Source organism: Leptonychotes weddellii, chromosome 16 (genome assembly GCF_054177405.1).
Source record: "Leptonychotes weddellii isolate Sample4059 chromosome 16, ASM5417740v2, whole genome shotgun sequence".
Classification (NCBI taxonomy): Eukaryota; Metazoa; Chordata; class Mammalia; order Carnivora; family Phocidae; genus Leptonychotes; species Leptonychotes weddellii.
The window spans coordinates 31,665,442-31,685,361 of record NC_138384.1 but is presented as its reverse complement, the minus strand read 5'-3'; the positions used below and the strand labels follow the sequence as shown (position 1 = coordinate 31,685,361).

Here is a 19,920-nt window from a genome sequence, read left to right as displayed (position 1 = left end):
GGATGGGTTAGCCTGGTGGTGGGTATTGAGGAAGGCACATTCTGCATGGAGCACTGGGTGTTATGCACAAACAATGAATCATGGAACACTTCATCTAAAACTAATGATGTAATGTATGGGGATTAACATAAGAATAAAAAAAAATGGTGGGAGATTTATCCCCTTTTCTTTGTCAGTCCAGAGAAGATAATGTCCAAGGAAGGCCTCTAACTGAACGTGTTTGGAAGTCTCCATCCACATCCTTACATGGCCTAGACCATTCACTCAAAACCCCATGGATTGTCCTAAATTATCCCCTTCTCCCAGTTGCTTCAGAGGTCTCTGACCCTTCAGATCTAGAGCATCCTTTTCCATACCATATTCAGCCCCAGGATGAAGACAGAAGATTCCTGGAGGGACGGGTTGGCCCATGCTGGCTGGTGGAGAGTGACTTCTGGCTCTCCTGCCCCCGGGGTCTAGCCACCACCCCTTGCCTCACCACATGCCTGAGACTAATTTGAAAGCCTCTGTTCAACTGCCATTCCCAAAAAATCACCCCCCCTCCTTACTGGGGCTTTTCTCACTGAACCCTGCCTGTTAGGTGGTTAACATCATACAGCCTCAATGAAGATAAGTTTCCTTGCTCCATCGGTGCCCCAGGGGTGCATGATTTCATCTCTCAGATTTCATCTTCTCATCTGTCCGACTTGTAATTAGCAGCTTCTCCCTAAGCACCCATTTAAGAAATTAATAACACAATTTCCATCAACAAATCCAGAGCGATCCTTCCTGCTGTTGAATAGGCCCCATGGACAAAGCCCTGGGCTTCAACTAACCCTCATTAGTTCGGTAAGGGGACAATGAAGAATGCTGCCTTCATCACATCTGGTCCCAAATCCATCCCCAAAGAGAACTCAGCTCCCCCAGGTCCCCAGGCACGATCTTGGCTCAGAAAACCCAGGCCTTGGTTGACAGAGCACTCAGGCTTCCTGATGTGAGCCAGCACCTGGGGCTGACCTCCTACTGATGTGGCCCTGACAGAGAAGCCAAGGGATTCCGAATCTGAAGAAATATGTGCCTTGCATTCAGGGGAATTTGTTCTTGGTCTACATTTCTTCTAAATCATCATTTTAGAAAATATTAACCATGTGTACTCAATTCGGTTTTAAATTTGCTTGGTGTGTTGCTGGGGAAAGAATGTTTTGTTGTCGTTTGGGATCACAGAACTGGTCACAATAATTGAGAAGCATTCTGTTGAGGCTTTGGTATGTCATTGCCATTCATTCTGGCTTTGGGTTCATGGCTGAATTCAAGCCCCCAGAGTGTGTGAGTAAACTGCATGTGAAGAACCCAAGAAAATAAAAAGCACATCACAAAGAAACACAGGGAAGTAACAGGACTGACAGCCTCACAACAGATGCCCCCCCCACCCCACCGCAAAAGCATCCTGCCTTCTCACACATCCCCCTTCCCTTCAAGATCTGTGATTTTTGGTGCAACTATTGCTCTTCAAGCATACTTGCTTATTTTGTTCTCTCTCTCTCTCTCTCTTTTTTTTTCTTGCTTTTATTGACTTTCCTCCATTCACTTACCCTTCAGACACTGGGTTTAATATCTCAGCTGTTTGTTTATTTCAGCCAGGGGCTGTTTCTGATCTAGCCCAGAGTTTCTTTACCTTTGAGTGCACAGGCCCCCTTATAAAAAAACCTGAGCATCTCACATTCATTCTAATTCTCCCTCAGAGGCTTTCAGCCCAAAATCTCCTGGCCTGGGTGAGCATCAGGCTAATAAGAACAACAAACACTTACACAGCATTTACAACGTACCAGGCGCTGTTCCACGTGCCTTACATAAAAGAACTCCTTCAGTCCTCACAACCACAGGGACTATCATAACCCCATTTATAGATAATAAAACCAAGCAAGAGAGGTTCAATGAATTGCCTTCCATCATTGTAAAGTACCAGAGTTGGGATTTAAAAAAGGGGTATTCTGACCCTAGCATCTCCCAGTACCTACAACTCCTCCCACCCCACCCAGAGAACTCCCACAAACTCTGCTTCTTGTAAAGCATATGAATAATTGTGACTAAAACAGCCAAGTGCTCATCTGATTTCAGTTTTGTTTTCCAAATGTCAAACTGTGTTCCAACATTAAACACTACCCCTGCACTGACATAGACTGGATAAGAGTCACTGTTAGGCTCTCCTGGGCTCCTTGTCAGCCCAAGCACTTGTTTTTAAAAGTCAAGATAGAATTCTGGCCCTTCTGTGATTGGGTATTCTGGTGCCAATGCTGGGCCTTTGCAAGCAGGGAGAAACTTCCCACCTGGCACTTGCCAGTGTTGGAGTGTGAAGGAGGCCAGTTCTAGAGATGGTTCTTACCACCGGGGCGGTGAGCCTGCGTCTCAGGAGGATGTGGCAGGTGAATGTCAATACAATGGCTATTGTAGATGCAATGGGGGCCAGGGCTGAGTTTCCACTTTGGACAAATCCAGCTTTTTCCAGTAATTTCCTTTCCCTCTTCCTTATATCTGTAAATAGAAAATAGTCCATGATGGATTTATTTTTGCAGCACTAAGAAATGTATTTACCCTTATCTTATCCTCCTGCAAAAGAGTATTAAGGATTCCTGTTGTGAAGTTTAAATGAAAGGAAGCACAGAAAGTCCTGGGCACAAACTGGGAGCTCAGTGCATGTCAGCTGCCATACTAGATGGTTTCTGAGGTCTCTTCCAAACCTGATTCTCTGTGTCAAGAGTCATACACTTGGATGCCTACAGAAGCCAGCCAAGTAATGTAAATGAAGGGAGTGAGCAGAGAGTAAGACCAGAGGGAGGGTGTGGAGTATAGCAAAATGGGGACCACATGCCTCAGTGAAAGGGGCCTCCACCTCTCAGTGAAGGGCAGCTCAGGATCACCAGACTTTCAACTGTTCTGAAGTCTGGGATCTGGAATTTTGTGGGACATCTTTCTACTTGTAAATGTTGGGAACTAATTGAAAAAAGTTTTTAAACTGTAAAACCAAACAAAACGCATGTGACAAACCTGAAGACTGCCAGATTGGGGTTCTTGTCTTTTGTCCCAGGTACAACTACCAAAGCCCAAGAGCATTTATCCCTTTCATAAGTCCAGATGGGGTCCGTGCGTTTGCACTGTTCAAAAGTTAAATTCAAGCCTCCTTCTCCTGGTGTTTAAAGTTCTTCACTCCAATTCCAGCCTCTTCTGCAAAAACCCTTTCACCCTGGCAACATGGGGCCATTGCCATTCTTACTTAGTGCTCCGGGGAGCACTGCACAAGGCTCTCATTTGATCACTCTCATCACTGTGTGACAAGGGAGAGGCTATCATTATCCTCTCTGGCAGGACAGGAAAGTCATCACAGATTAAGTAACTTGCTTTTTAAGTGGTCATGGCAGAGTTGGAACCCAGTTCTATGGCAGTCCAAAGCTCAGCTGTCCACATGCCCTTTGCCTCTAGGATACCACCCACCTCCTTGTCCCCAAGCACACTCTCACATACCCACCTCTAGGCCTTTGTTCCTGCTGGGGGTCTTCCCCAGCTCTGTCTGTGTCTGAATCCTTGCTATCCTTGAAGGCCTTTCTAAAATGCCACTTCTGCCATGATCCTCTTTCTGATCTCTCCAATGTGATGTGCTCACCCTCTCACCCTCCTAGAACTTCTCTTCATTTCCTTTGTGGCATTTTCCCCATTTCACCCTACAGTTATTTCATGTGTTCACTCATTCAACAAATTTTAACCTGATGTCTACTATTGGCCAGGTGCTGTGCTTGGTGTTGGACAATATAGGAATAAACAGAGTCTCAGCTCTCTTTCCATAGGGGAGATAGACAATAAAGAAATAAACAACAAATTCTATCATTACAAATTTGTTGGATGATATGAAAGAAATGAACAGGGTGAAATGATTAAAAGGAACTGGTATAGAATGGACCTGCTTAGTACTATAGTCAGGAAGGCCTCTTTGAGTCAGCAACATTGAGAAGAGTTACAAAGTCACCATGAACATCTAGCACAAGAGCATTTCAGGCAGAGGGAACAGCAACTGCAGAGATCCTGAGGCATGAATGAGCATGGATGTTGTTCTAAAAAAAGACAGAAGGTTCCATGGCCCAAGCGAGTTATCAAGGGTTAAGACAAGCTGTGATGAGATCAGAGAGGTCTTCAGGGGTCAGATCATGTTGGATAATAGGCCATATAAAGGAATTTGGATTTAAATATTTTATTTATTTATTTGAGAGAGAGAGAGAACAAGCAGGCGGAGGGGCAGAGAGAGAGGGAGAAACAGATTCACTACTGATCAGGGAGCCCGATGCGGGGCTCAATCCCAGGGACTTTGGGATCATGACCTGAGCCGAAGGCAGACACTTAACTGATTGAGCTACACAGGCGCCCCAGGAATTTGGATTTAAATCAAAAGCCCTAAATTGGAATAATCTAAGTGTGATAAGAAGCCACTAAAGATTTTTCAGCAGGGAAGGACAGGATCTGATTGACATTTTTAAAAGGTCACAGTGGTTTCTGAGTATGTAATGGATTTTATGTATGGGAAGGAAGAAAGCAAGTGTTGCATCTAGAAGTTCTTTCCATAGTCCAGAAGGGAGAGAATATTGGCTTGCACTAGGGTGGCAACAGAATGAAGAGCAGCAGATTCCAGATGTATTCTAGAGGTAGAGCCAACAAACTTATAGCTATTGTTGAACTTAGTTAACTCATTGTCCCTTCATCTTAGAAGCAGGGACCTTTCTCTAATCATTTTACACAGCTCCCATGACCTGGCACATAGTAGGAAGTTGATAAATATGTATTGAGTTAAACTGACTCGAATTAAATTGAGTTGAATTAAACTGAACTAAATCAAATGGAATCAAGTTTAATCAAATCATTGAACTAAAGTGAGTTCAATGCGTGAGGAAGTATTTCTGGGTCTTCAAGGAAGGTTCCAAAAGGTTGCCAGTGTCCCAACCTGCAGCACTTCCTTTGGCAAGCTCAGAAGCAAGTTTTCTAAAGCCACTTCCTAAAACACAGATACACAGCTTCAGGCCCAATTACATGCTGATCTAAAAGTGTAATTGTGGATCCAGAGAGTCAATTGTAACAGTGGTTCGGATCAGTAACCGGCCAATCACCTGAGTCTATGTCAGCAATTATGTAAATGTTCATGCAATTAGATTTGCATTTATACTTGATTGTAATGGTTTTAATATCATTTTTTAAAGCTATGTATGTGTCCTCATATCTGTGTAAGGAATGTCAAGTCAGGGGGTCATGCAATCATGATGAGGTTGCTGCAGGCAAGGAGATATATATGTTAAGTGTGAGTGTGTGCCTGTATATGTGTAGACATCTTCTAAGTCAAGGAAATAGCTTGAGATAGCTCTTCTTCTCATAATATTTTCATGGATTATTTTTGCAAAAGGTAACCAGTCAGTACCAGCATCCACATGCCTTCATAAAGTCTAAACCATATGTTGCTCACCTGCTAAGCATTTGGGTTCACCAGAACAGATGCCTGGGTCTATTAAAATCTCTGCAATCCTTTGAAAAACCTGAAAAGCAGCTCAGGGGGTCCCTACAACTCCCTTTCTGGAATGCCTGGCCCCAGGAACCTTAAGAACCCCCTAGAAGAGCACATTCTACAGGGTAAGTTGTTCTTCAAGCACTTGCACATCCTACCTTGAATGGTACTGGTAAAAGATTTCTCCCAGGCATACATTTTAATCAGCTTGATGCTGGTCAGAAACTCATTCATTGTCTGAACTCGCTTGTCTGTCACCAAAATTGCTGATCTTCGGAAAGCTGAATTGAGCTTAGCCATAAACATCTGAAATCAAGGTACAAACAGTGTTCAGAGAGAATTGCTGAGTTGCAGTTGGCCTAAAAATCCAGGGATCGGAGTATAAGTGCCAGGAAAAATTCTAAGGGAAGCTGGACTGAGATTCTCAGCCATCCTTCCCTTAAGTTGTGGCAGCCAGTGTGGACCAGGGGACACCACTGGGGATCAGGCAGATGATACAAATACATGAGTTGCTAGGATGCAAAGAGAATGTTGGGGACTTTGACAAACTGAAAAGCATGCCTCCCTCCCCCAGGGCATTCAAATTCAAATTCTTAAAAAAAAATACACTGTGCCAACAAAAGAAAGCACATTTGGGAGCACAAAGTGGGGGCACAGGCTTCAGTTCCCTGCCCTGGAAATGAAACCTTCTATCCAGTTCAGCAAAAACATGTGTGCAAAATGCAAGCATACAGCAGTTACAATTGCAAAGACCTGCCATTACCTGGATGGGGATGAATATGATGTAAACAGATATCCCAATGAGAGCTGTGGGTCCCAGAATGAAAAAGGCATACACTGCACAAACAGCCATTAGGATAGGGATGGTGGCTGGCAAGGGACAAAACAAGGCAGCTTCAAACAAGGAATAACTATCACTTGATAGTATATTGAGCACCTGGAAAGAAAGCACATGGATTCAGGCTTTGGAAGCGTCACCCAAACATCTCCTCAACTGAGGAGAGGAGAGAAAACACTGCCTTAAGGGGGAGGGGTATTGTCAAGGGACCAACATGACGAATTTTGTGGCTCTCACGCTGATCTGATTTTGGAGAGGCCAGTATTTTAAGACTGAGAATCCCAATGAAGAAAGACGTCAAGAGTAATTAATATTATCATCTAAGAGCATGCTGGAGAGATGGCTAGCTTTTTTTACCATCTACCTTTTATCTATCTCTCCTTCTTCCTGCTTTATTCAGAGCAGCAACATACCCAGCTAAAAAACTACATTTTTTAGCCTCCTTTGTGGAAAGAGTATGGCCATGTGACTATGTCAAGGGCAATGAGATAGATATAAGCCAAAAATGTCAAATGGGAGTTTGGAAATGCATTCTTAACGGGAGTCAACTCAGCTTAGAGAACATACACCTTTATTCTTTTCTCCTTCCTTTTACCAGCTATCTGAAACATGACTGAAATGGCTGGACCTCCAGCATCCATCCTGAACTATTTTGGGAGCCAAGCACTAGGATAGTGACAAAGAAAGGTAGGAAGATCCAGAAGTCCCCATACCAGCCCTGAATAGCTCTCTTCCAGACTCCTTTTGCAAAAAGTGGAATAAATTCATCTTGCTTAATCTACTGTTATTTTGAATTTTCTTGTTCTATGCAGCCGAGTTCATCTTAACTGATACAGGATGCTTTGGACATAATGAAAGAGCAACTGTAAGAAAGAGGCAAGTCTTCCCCCTTGCCTCACTGGAATTCCCTTGACTAGGGAAATTTTATTGTGTAAATGATGAGGATTTTATTGCTAAGGTTCAAGGGCTTAAGAAAATATAAATTCAGTCAGTTAAGGGAATGTTGGGTGGCTCAGTCAGTTAAGCGTCCCACTCTTGTTTTTGGCTCAGGTAATGATCTCAGGGTCGTGAGATCGAGCCCCATGTTGGGCTCTGCATTGGGTGTGGAGCCTGCTTGAGATTCTCTCTCTCCTTCTGCCCCTCCCCCCACCATCTCTCTTTCTCCCTCTCTAAAGAAAGAAAAGAAAAGAAAAAAAGAAAAAAGAAAGAAAATATAAATTCTGAAGTCCAGTAGGCATAGTCTTTATTATGGCTTTAGCACCCCAAACTCTACACAGAGTTATTGGATCAATTCCTCACTCATTTTTTAAATGCCTGTGGTATATTCCATAGTGCCTCAGTGTCCCTTTTGACAATCAAAGGGATTGAATGAGGTCACCCCCAAGCCCTGACTCAGCTGGAACAGGAAAACATTTCCAAATTCTTCAGCTTGAATGGAGCCCTCCTTTCACTGAATTCCTCTGATGTTTTGAGTCTCCATCACCTCATTTAGCAGGGAGATGGGCTATAATGGGCAGGACAGTGGACAAATAAAAGGAAGGCATATGCACCAACCAGGAAGCACATCTCAATCATATTCAGAAAACTCAGGATTTAATTTCCTAAATTAAACCCTGGACCAGCTTACCTCGCCAACAGAGATGTGTGCCAGCGTCTTGAAGGACACCAGGTTTTCGAAAACCAGGGTGGAGACAGCCACCTTCAACCGGATTGCTGTGCGGTAATTTATAGCCCAGGCAAGAGCCCAAAAGAGCACTTTGGTAAACTCAGTAGCAAAAAGTGCTATGCACAGGCCAGTGCCAACCCAGACATTCCTAGAAATGCTCTCGGTCTGTTGGAGGATTTGGTGAATGAGAACCGTCTGTAAAACAGCACAATGGAGAGAGGAGAGGGCCCCCGGGGGTTGAGGTTGGTATAGGAAGCCTCAGATAATGCCGGCAAGCTGACTTTATGAGGCAAACTTTTTAATTAATTTCAGTGGCAGCTGCTGTGCTTGACAAGGATTAGCTTTATGAAAATTTGCCCCCAAGGAGCTCAAAGATAATGACAATGTACTAAACCCACCAGCTCGTAGAGAAAGTAACTAATGACATTCTTTGCCAGTCTGGGGACCTGTTTGACAAGGCAGGAGAAGGGCCACCCTCACTCACCGGCCCTATGGCTGCCATGATAATGCACAGGATATTGGCCACAATATCCATCAAAACACGTGTCCTCTGGAATTTCCAGACCACTCGGCCCAGAGAGGCTTTCTCAGGACCCATACTTTCTACCTCTTCATCCCAAAGGATTCGAAATCTGTGATGAAAGAACAGGAAGAAGGAACAAAAGGGACTTACATTTCCACTTGCTATTTGAAGCTACTTCGATGGACAAACCTCCCAAGGGTGCTCAGCACAACCCTCATCTCTGGCAGTGGTGGCTCCACACAAGCAGCACTGATTTTCTTTTCTTCTTTTCCAGGGCAGATGGGATATGGGAGGGACAGGAGGGCAAAGCCTTGGCACAAGCACCAGCTGGTACCTGGTACTTGGGCACTTTCCAGGCTTTCATTTCCTGCTCCTACTGCCCATCTCTGGCACAATACCAGTTCTGATAAAAAAGACAGAGGCAACAGAGAAATGACGAGAGTAATCTTCCCCAGGGTGAGGAGGAGTTTGTCCATTTCAAAGATCTGAAAGAAGGCCAGCGTGACAGGAGTGTGATGAAGGAGAAGAAGAGCTGACATGACACTGGGAGGAGAGGCAAAACCAAATCCTGTGGGACCTCATGGGTCTCAGGAAGGAGTTTAGGTTTATTTTCTCAAGCAAAGAAAGCCATTGCAGGTTTTTAAGCTGAAGTGATAAGATCATTTTACATAGCTAAAAGAACATTCAGGTTGCTGTGAGAATAGTGGATTATAGGGGGAACAAAGGCAAAAGCCGGGGGACCACAGCAGGAGACTGTTGACATCCAGGGGAGAAGTGGCAATGGTTTGACACTGGATTTAAGGGAAGTACATTTCAGGAAGGATGGACAGGGGCGTACTGATGAAGTAGACGTGAAAGAAAAGGGAAGGAGGATAAAGGACCCCAATTTTCTGGCTCAACCAAATGTGTGAATGGAGTTTGTCAAGAAGAGGAGAAGAGCATCATCAGGTTGGGGCCCAGGATCAAGAAAGTAGCTTCAGATATAAGATGCTTGTGAGTCATCCAAGTCCAGCTGTCCAGTTGGATGCAGGGCATATGAATTCAGAGTCTGGAAGAGAGGCATGGACCAAAGTGGCATGTTATTAAAAGGTTGTGTTTGGTGTTGAGTCTTTGCAATGGATAAGCTCACCTAGGAATAGGCATAGCATGGAAGGGAAGAGGATCCAAGTTGATGTTGGGTAGATGGAAGGAAACATTAAAAATAGAAAGAGAAGTTTGGACCAGAGAAGTAGAAAGAAAATCCAATACTCCACGGGCACTTGTCCAGCCTCTTCTCTCTGATCTCACTGGCAACTTTCTCTGGATTGTAGATTTGGGAAATTACCATTGAATGAGATATCTGCAGCACATGGGTGAGGGGAAGCACAGTTGTAGAAACAATTGCAAGACCATGATTAAAACTCCCAGCCCTTTAAGCACATACTCCAGGCTATGCCTTGCACTTTACCCCATGTGGCCAAAGATAAGACTCCCAAAAGAAAGAAGTGCAGAAAAGGCTTAGGGAAGTTCCACATTGTTTAAGACATGATTCATCACAACCTCAAAGGTCAAAGCAGCTGGTAGAAAGAATGAAGTTAATGTCTTTATCCTTATGCTGACACGGAAAAGTCTATAAATGCTTACTGAAAATAGCAAAATGGTTAACCATTCTATAGTATGATTCACTTTGTTTAAAGAAAAAAAAATATGACATGTAAGTGGGAGGAAGAAGAGTTACTGATCTGCAGAAGATGGTACCACAGGATATGCTTAATTAGAGTAGAAAAAATTCTAGACATATCAAGACCCACATTTAGCAATGCTGACCTCTGCGGAGCAGAGCAAGAGTACAGTGGGGATGCTCCCATGGCCTAAATGTCTGTTGCTTTAACATTTTTAGAATGAATATGAATTATGTTGAACCAATAAATTTACATTTTTTGCAAGTCAAAATTTTCAAATATTGGCAGTTTCATTTGGTTCAACCTAAATGTATTTGGCAATGTAAAAGCCCAATGATGATTTTTAAAGTAAAACAAACATGATGCCTGGAGCTGCACTAGCAGCAGCCCGGGTGAGTCTGGCCAGCACAGTGTAAAGTGAAATGCTGGCCACCTTCGTCCTGATGTAGAGCTCCTACAAACCAGTGACAGCCCAGCCAGCATGCTCCTGAGCCTCAGGCTATAGCTCACAAGCAGTCCTTTTTCCACACCAACTCTCCCCAGTCCTCACCTCCCCAGAGACTGGGCCAGCAATTTCAGTCAGCTCAACCCACGTTTCAGAGAACAGCCATCAACGAGGGCCCCCAAGGGCCTGGAGGTGTCCATTTCCACACCCGGGAAAGGGGAGCACTCAAAGGGCTCATGGGCCCCTGCACAGGGTGGGCTCCTCTCCTGAGATGACCCAAGGGAATCCTGGTACCTTTTGGCATTGGTGTCCGATGAGTCATATGGTGACAGCGGGGGCAGGGTATCCACAGTCAGTGTGCGCTTGTAGCCCCTAACCATCACTGGTGTGAGCCAGGAAAATGTAGCAAAGGAGAGCAGTCCCGCATCATCCACAGGGTTGGGTGCCAGCCTAAGACAAATGAGACACTCTGTCTTCCAGGGCATAGTGGTCATTGCCCTGAATCCCTGACTTGAGTTCTTAACTGTAGTAAAAACCACAGCCACACTTTGAAGCTGTGAGTCCCACCTGTTAGCCCTTTGAGCAATGGTGTGTGCTGGGACCAGCTCATATCAGCTTGTGAGCGCTGATTGTAAAATTTTCAAGAGTTTTGCAAGTTAGTTGCTAAACATGGCCAGTATTAAAAGTTACATAATTTTAAATAAATCATCTTAAGGACAAAGGTAATAAGCACTTGAAACTCATCACTTCCTAATTATTTTACTAGATTTTGCTAGTATCTATGGTCTTTAGATTATGTAAATCTGTTGCATCTATATGGTAGAAATACCATATAATAGGGTGCTACTGTGCATCTCTTCCCAACAGTATTCAGTGACATCACACTGACTTGAAATAGGCCATGGTAGGCCATAAGAGCTGATAAATGTTACAAACCATGGAATTTTTTTTAGTGAGCCAGTGTTCAAGCCTCATGACCATCCCATGGGAAAGAGGACACCTGACCCATTTGTCATGAGGAAATGAAGACCTAGAAGCTGATTATCAGAGGAGTGAGGTGCATGTGTTGTGCTCTCGGGAGGATGAGGAAGGTGCAGAGCAGGACATGCCACCATGGGGGGCAGGGGGCGGTGGCGCTGGGGAAGCTACCTAAGCAGGCACATACTGGCGGCAAACTCGTGGTTCTGCAGATCAGGAGGATGGAATGAATTAAAATATTTAAAGTGCTCTGGCTACATAAATATTAGCTAGCAGATAAAAAAAAGAAGATGGAGAAGGGGAAAGGGAGGAGGAGAAAGAAGAAATGGAGAGGAGCAGGAGGAAAAAGAGGACAAAGAAGTAAAAAGAGGAGGAGGAGAAAGAGTAAACAGTCGAAGAGAAGGAGGAGAACAAAAGAAAGAAGAGGAAGAGGAAATGAAGGAGGAAAAGACCTTGGTTTTGCCCTTGAGAAATTAATCATCTAAGACAGAATAAAGTCAGAGACATGGAGTAATATCTACTGATTACTAAGTCATTAGTATATTCTGGACCCTGTAAGAGCTTTATATTTGTAGCAGATGCTGTCAGGATGCCCTGGGTCACAGACTCTTGGCTCAAGCTGACAGCATCCCAACTCGAATGAGAGCTATGCCTCTTTTCACCACCAGTTTCGGTGCCTTCTCAGGAGCATAAGTGCAGCACAGAACTGCAGGGTGCTGATGCCTCCAGGAGCAAATCTTAGCAAATGGAGTATAGGAGCCCTTGGATAAATGCACCCCCCTCATCCTTTGGGTGGAAAATTTTACACTTTCACAGGAGGACCTAGTAGAATCCACTCCCCATTCCTACAGCAGTGACACTGATGACACCATGTTGTCCTTCCCTGACCCACTTCCCCTAAATCCTCCCTCCTGCTTCCTGGGATCACTTCCTAAATGAGCTACCTGCATCCAAGTTCTCAACTCACATTCTGCTTTTGGAGAACTCAAGCTAAGAGAAAATTAACAATGTACTATGTACCTGGCACATGGTAAAATTTTCTAAAAGATGGCTTTTATGATAAAGTCATACTTACCTCATAGAATTATTACAACAAATCAGAGGAATGTATGAAGGGTAGTATAATGACACCATTTCATAGACAAGAACATCATGGCACAGAGAAGCTAAAGTACTTGGCCAAAATCTTACAGTTGATCAATGGTAGAACAATGATTCAAACCCACTGCTTGCTGACTCCAGGGTCCCATCATTCTCTTAAGCACTACACCACATTTCCTCTCCACAAAGCAATTATAGACTTAACCAAAACAGTGAGTAGTTAGTGCTTTCCTGCCTGGGGCTAATTATGGTAGCCTATTCCCTCAACTTTCAAACTTCGCCTCTCCCCTCAGAGAGCTCAAGGTGCATCTTCAGTCCAGAGATTCTAGAAGAGAGCAATGCTGTATCACCTCACTATAGAGATGCCACTTGGCCTTCTGCTGTTCAGAAGACAGGACACAGGACCCTTTCCATGTAGAAAAGGCAGCATTTTATAATATTGTAACCAATATAATATTAATAATATCATATCATATCATGTTATAGTTAAGCATGTAAGCTTGAAAGTCAAGCTGCATGTGTTCCTATCCTGCAGTTCAAAATTGACTTAATTCCCTCTCCCCATCTGTATAACAACCTCTTGGAATGTGAGTTTGCAGCTGCTTCCATCAGTAGATCTAGTCTATTTCTCCACATCTTGAATCTGAGCTGACTTGTGACTTAATTTGGTCAATAGAATGCTGTGAAAGAAATTGTGTGCCAGTTCTGAGCCTGAGTCTCAAGAAACTCTACATGCTTCAACTCATCCTTTTGGCAATCTACTCTAATACTAAGTGATCAAGCCCAGGATACCCTGATGGGGATTGATAGCCCATGTGGCCCACTTATCCCCCTTGCCCCAGTCAACAGTTACCTTGCTGACCAGCAGATTTATAAGTAAGCCTACTCAAGACCAGATGAATCACCCAACTGAGCCCAGCCCAAGTTGCTGACCCAACCATAAAATTGTATGCTAACTAAATGGCAATTGTTTTAGGCTTCTAAGTATTAACAATTAGGATGTTTGTGTGTTACAGAGAAAAAACTAACTGATGAACTTTGGGCAAATTACTTAACTTCTCTGTGCCTCACTTCTCCATTGGATAAAGATAATAATACCTCCATGGTGGTTGTGTTATACAAAAACAATGAATCATGGATCACTACATCAAAAACTAATGATGTATTGAATGGTGACTAACATAACATAATAAAATTAAATTAAATTTTTAAAAAAAGAGTAAATGAGATCATATTTGTAAAGTACTTGGACAGATTCTGGCACAACGAAAGCTCTCCTTAAACATTGGCTATTGTCTCTCTCTCACCAAAGGATAATAGGAGTAAAGAAGTGGTTAATAAATGGATGGATGAATGGATGGATGGATGGAAGGAAGACAAAAAGACAAGCATATAGAGCAGCAGCATGGGGAGCAGGGCCAGTGCCTACTCTCCTGATGGGCTAGAAACTAATTCTGGAGGTTCTACCCTGGCCCTCCATCCAATCCTCCTCCTGGCTTACCTTGCATAGGGTCTCACTGGGATCATGGTCTTTAGGCTTGGGTCATATCTTTCTATAAAGGATCTCCGATGGCCTCGCCGATCCAGATCTGAGATAAGGTAGGGGACTTCACCCACCATCCTGATGGCAGCCTGGAGCCCTGAGCTCTTGGCCTAGGGACACTTTCACTCTGGAGCAGAAAGATGAGGAAGGTCACTGAGAAATGAGGATACTCTGAAATGGGATCAGGCAGTCCCTACTCTACCCATACTCTACCCAGATTAGCTTCCTTGCTCCAACCCCTTAGACAGTTTCACCAATTAGCTTTCTACATTTATGGGTCAGGTGGGGGCATGGGGGGTGAGGTGTGGCCAGAAACCCTGCCACATCCCTCAACTCCACTCTGAGGTTTCCTTATTAGCAAGGACATTCAGTGCCTCTTCTTTACCATTTTGGGTTGATGGGGAGCAGAAACCCTATTGTGGATTGTCTGTTAGGAGCCAGTCTGTAGCCAACCCTGAATCCCAGACCAACAAAAGAGCTCCAGGAAGGTGTGTTTGCTGTCACACAAATTTGCTTCACACAGAGTGAAGTTTGTCACACACACCTCTTTTTCTTCCTGCTTCTTGTGCGTCCACATTGTCCCATACCCAAGGACTAGAGACCTCCAGTGGGACTACCTCTCAAGACCAGGCACATCTGGACAAGCACACATTCCTCCCCCACCCCCCCACTTCTGGGACCACTGCCCCTAAGGAAAACCAACAATCTAAGTGGAGAGAACACTTTCTGGAGTGCCTGTCCCGTCCATAAACCGACCACCCCATTCACCAATCACCTAAACCTAATGAATAGAGAATAATCCTTGAAGGTTTGCCTATTCTTGGTTTCAGTCCTTTCCTGAATGAGACCCCAGCTCTATTCTTCCCCTATGGTTCCAAACACCTCCCTCTCTATATGCAAGAGATGAATTCTCCCTTTTTATCCAGTTATCTTGAGTTGGTTTCTGTCACTTACCACCACAGGCCTCATTATTATATATATACATGGGGGTCCCATTCCCATGAATTTTCTCAGAAAGTTTTCATAGCTAGAAACATCCAATGAACCAATTCCCATCAAGGTTTTAATGACTAATAAACCAATGACAGAGTTTGAAATGTTCTCAAATTCAATCTTTTACAAACTCTTCATTATACAGAAGAGGAAACAGAGGCCCAAAGAAGGGAAAGGACTTACTCAAGAATATACGTAGAAGTGACACTGGCATCGTGGCTGAAAAAAGACAACCTTTGTTTGTGTTTCCCCTACTCCCAACAACAATTTGGCATCTATTCACCAGCAAAAGTGCCCTTCTGGGAGCTGTGGGATCCAGCACCATCTGCCAAGAAACCCAGGAGGAGTCTTGCCCACCCAGGTATCAGACAATGGACATAGAGACCTTGGTCCTGACTGTGGGCCCTGAAGTGGCCCATGAACTAACTCCAGCCCCCGTTAGCCATGGTCTAGGAGTCCCTGAAAAATATTGCCTCAGACAATCACTAAGGACAAGAGAACCTTTCCAGGTTAAGGTTACCAGTGGAGAATTTCCAGCACACCATTGGAGCAAAAAAATATATAAGCTTGGATGTATTGGAGAGGGAAAGGTTAATAGTTGACTTTATCCACACTACCACTCCCCCAAGGCAGCATAGTTTAGGGTCAGAAGAGATCTTCTCAGCCCATGATTTCTCTCACAGGGGAAAGTGAGAACTGGCTTCCAGAGCTGGCATCCAGCTGTACAGGATACTGACAAAGAAGCCTATTTTTCTTTCACCACATTCAGAGGACTAGTTTCTGAGCTACATGGCAGGTGCAGGAAGATGCTGCAAGAGAGGCATATAGGACTCTTCATGGGCATTAAAGGAACATGGATCCTACTAACTGCATCATAGACTACATCAAGAAACCTGCTCTTGAGCTGCTGAGGATACCTCATTCACACATGCCTCCAACTGGTTCACAGGCACTGCTAGAATTCCACATGCCTCATCTACACACACATCCATCCTGTGGCCATGCTGCCAATGGCAGTGATAAGAGGAAGCTTTGACAGACAGCTAGTGAGCATGCACAGAAAACCACACCAAATCTGTGGGCTAGGGAGAGACCACAAACTTGAGCTTTAGCACCACTTTTAGAAAAACAAAAGGGAGGCTGTCAGCACCTAGCCTGGTGCTTTGCAGAATTGAGAGAAAGCATATAGGCTTAAGAATTCTGCCACAAGGAAGAGCAAGAAGTATGGAGCAGGCATATCCATAGAAGGTCTGAGAAAGCCCTAGACTCCATAGCAAGGATCATGGGAAGTATTTCTCTCCCAAAGGCAGTTAGTAAAGATTCAAGGAGGTAACTGATATTTCAAATGTGAAGACAGCAATGCAAAACTTCAAGGAGCATAAAAAATTAAGGAAACATGACACCACTAAAGGACAATAATAATCTTCCCAAAGGTATGGAGATCTGCAATTAACCCAATAAAGAAGTGAAAACATCTCTTTTAAGGAAACTCGATGAGTTACAAGAAAACACAGAAAGACAATTCAGATAAATCAGGAAAACAATACACAACCAAAAGGAGAAGTTTAACAAAGAGACAGAAATCGTTAAAAATACCAAACAGAAATTCTGGAAGTGAAGAATACAATGAATAAAATGAAAAGTGTAATAGCATCAACAACAGAAAGAATCTATGAGTTAGAAGACAAGAACTTTGAGATAATCCAGTCAGAGGAGAACAAAGAAAGAGTTAAAAAAGAGTGATGAAAGCCTATGTGATCTATAGAATACCATCAAAAGAAACAGTTTGTGAATTGTTTTGGAGTTTCAGAAAAAAAAAAAGGGGGAAAATGGTAATGGCAGGGTGCCTGGGTGGCTCAGTCAATTAAGTATATGCCTTTGGCTCAAGTCATGCTCTCAGGGTCCTGGGATGGAGCCCTGAGTTGGGCTCCCTGCTCAGCGGGGAGTCTGCTTCTCCCTCTCCCTCTGATCCTCCCCCCTGTTCATGCTCTCTCTCTTAAATGAATAAATTAAAAATCTTAAAAGGAAAATTTAAAAAAAAAAAAAAAAAAGAAATAATGGCTGTGACGAACTGCTAAATTCTAATCCCAAAACCAATATTATACTATATGTTAACTAACTAGAATTTAAATAAAAATTTAGGAGGAAAAAAAAAAGAGATAATGGCTGCAAACTTCCCAAATCTAGTTAGAGATTTGAATAGCCAAGCTCATGAAGCTCATAGAGGTCACCAAAGAAGCTCAACTTAAAGAGATTCTTTCCAACACTCATTATAATAAAACTGTCAAAAATCAAACAAAGAGACATTCTTAAAAGCAGCAAGAGAAAAGAAATTTGTAACTTACAAGGGAAACCCAGTTAGTGATTTCTCAGCAGAAACTATGCAGGCCTGGAGAGTGAGATGATGTATTCAAAGTGCCAGGAAAACAAAAACAAAAACAAAAACATACCAACCAAGAATACCCTAACTGGCAAAGGTATTATTCAATAATGAAAGTGAGATAAAGACTTTCCAAGACAAACAAAAGTTGAGGGAGTTTATCACCACTAGACCTGCCTTAACAAGAAATGCTGAAGGAAATTCTTCATGCTGAAATTAAAGGATACTAATTAGTGACACGAAAATATGTAACATACTGACTAATGTAAGTATATAGTCAAATTCAGAATACTCTAATACTGTAATATCGTAGTGTGTTAACAATTCTAATATGAAGGTTAAAAGACAATAATTTTTAATAAATACAAATATAAAAGAGACAAATTGTGACATCAATAACATAAAATACAGGAGTAAAAGGGTAGGGTTTTTGTATGTGATCAAAATTAAGTTGTTATTGGGGGAGGAGAAAGATGGTGGAGGAGTAGGAGACCTAAATTTCATCTGGTCCCAGAAATTCAGCTAGATAGGGTTCAAACCATTCTGAACACCTATGAACTCAACAGGAGATCGAAGAAAAGAATAGCAGCAACTCTCTGAACAGAAAAGCGACCACTTTCTGGAAGGTAGGACGTGTGGGGAAGTGAATCCGAAGTGATATTCGGGGAGATAGATGGTGGGGAGGGGTCCTCTGTCGGCCACTACTGGCAAGTGGTAGAGCAGTAGAGCACAAAATTGGAACTTTTAGAAGTAAGCTCTGCTGAGGGATGTCACTCCAGTGGCTAAGCGGGAAGTGGAACCCTCTCTGGGACAGTGTGGTCTCAGGACCCTCGGGGTCACAGAAAGACTAGGGGTGCTTGAGTGTGGCAGAGCTCCCAGGAATCAGAGCGGGAAAGCCAGCTGCAGAGACAGAGCCCAGGAGTGGGCTCTCAGCTCAGGGTTGCCATAAACTGTGATCCGTGGCACAGTCAGGCCACTGTTCTTCCAGCAGGGACCCAACAAGTGGCAGATCCGGGGAGACTCCCCCTTCTCCCCCCGGGAGGAGTGGCGCAGGAGTGCACTGCAGGGATCTGCTGGGTTTGGAGACTCCACACGGGGTCGTGTGCCAGAGATAGAAACACTTGGTCATAGGCCAGGTGAGCATGGAGTGCGGCCAGAGACTGGGGAGACGGGAGTGATTGACTGCTTTTCTCTGGGGGCTCACTGAAGGGTGGAGCCCTGAATTCTTGGCTCCTCTGGGGCAGAGATTGGGAGGCCACCATTTTCACTCTCATCCTCCAAAGCTATATGGAAATCTTGCAGGGAACAAAAGCTCCTGAGAGCAAACACGAGCAGATTACTTAGCCCGGACCCGGCAAGGGGGGGGGCAATTCCACCTCCAGCAAAGACATTTGAGAATCAGGGCAACAGGCCCCTCCCCCAGAAGATCAGCAAGAACAGCCAGCCAAGATCAAGTTTACCAATCAATGAGAACGGCAGAACTCCAGCACTAGGGGAATACTACACATAGAATTCATGGCTTTTTTCCCATGATTCTTTAGTCTTCCAAAGTTAATTTTTTTATTTTCCTCTTTTTTTTTTGAATTTTGCTTTTTCCCTTTTTCAACCAAAATCTTAACATTCCCTTTCATAAAAATCTTTTTTATTTTTCATTGTTAGAGTCAAATTCTATCCCTTCGTAGTAGTTAACCTTATTTTGGTATATATATATAAGTTGTTCCCTCTTTAAAATTTTGGGATACAGTTTCTTCTAACAGACCAAAATATATCCTAAATCTCTAGTGTATGGCTTTGTTCTAGTCTCCTGCCTGATCACATTCTCTCCTATTATTTTTTTATTTAACTAATTATTATTATTATTATTAACAAATAAACTCCTATTTATTACCAACTTCTTATCTTAATTCATTTTATAAAATCTTTTATAATTTTCATCTTTACAGTCATATTCCATCCCTTCATCGTATTTACCCTTATTTTTGTACATATATAAGTTTTTCTTTCTTTCTTTAAAATTTTGGGAGGCACTTTCTTCTAACAGACTAAAATATGCCCAAAATCTAGTGTGTGGCACTGATCTAAGCACCAGCCTGATGATACTTGATCATATTCTGGTTTTTTGTTTGTTTGTTTGTTTTTATCTTTTTTTTTCTTTTTTTTCTCTTTTTTCTTTCTTTCCCTTTCTTTTCCCCTGGTTTCAGGTCTCTTCTGATTTGTTTAGTGTATATTTTTCTGGGGTGGTTGTTACCCTGTTAGCATTTTGTTCTCTTATTCACT

The 19,920-nt window shown here is 43.2% G+C and overlaps 1 protein-coding gene across 1 annotated transcript in view; it reads right to left on the bottom strand.

Annotated features, from left to right (window-relative positions):
• Positions 1-19,920, bottom strand: part of LOC102744452 (ATP-binding cassette sub-family C member 12) — a 97,452-nt gene that overhangs the window by 45,329 nt on the left and 32,203 nt on the right. Inside the window, exons 19-25 of the mRNA XM_081807890.1 lie at positions 10,943-11,098; positions 8,504-8,651; positions 7,981-8,184; positions 6,279-6,452; positions 5,674-5,821; positions 4,964-5,014; positions 2,363-2,511 (exon numbers count right to left, since the gene is read on the bottom strand). Of these exons, the coding sequence (XP_081664016.1) occupies positions 2,363-2,511; positions 4,964-5,014; positions 5,674-5,821; positions 6,279-6,452; positions 7,981-8,184; positions 8,504-8,651; positions 10,943-11,098 (1,030 nt within the window). The remainder of the gene's footprint in view (positions 1-2,362; positions 2,512-4,963; positions 5,015-5,673; positions 5,822-6,278; positions 6,453-7,980; positions 8,185-8,503; positions 8,652-10,942; positions 11,099-19,920) is intronic.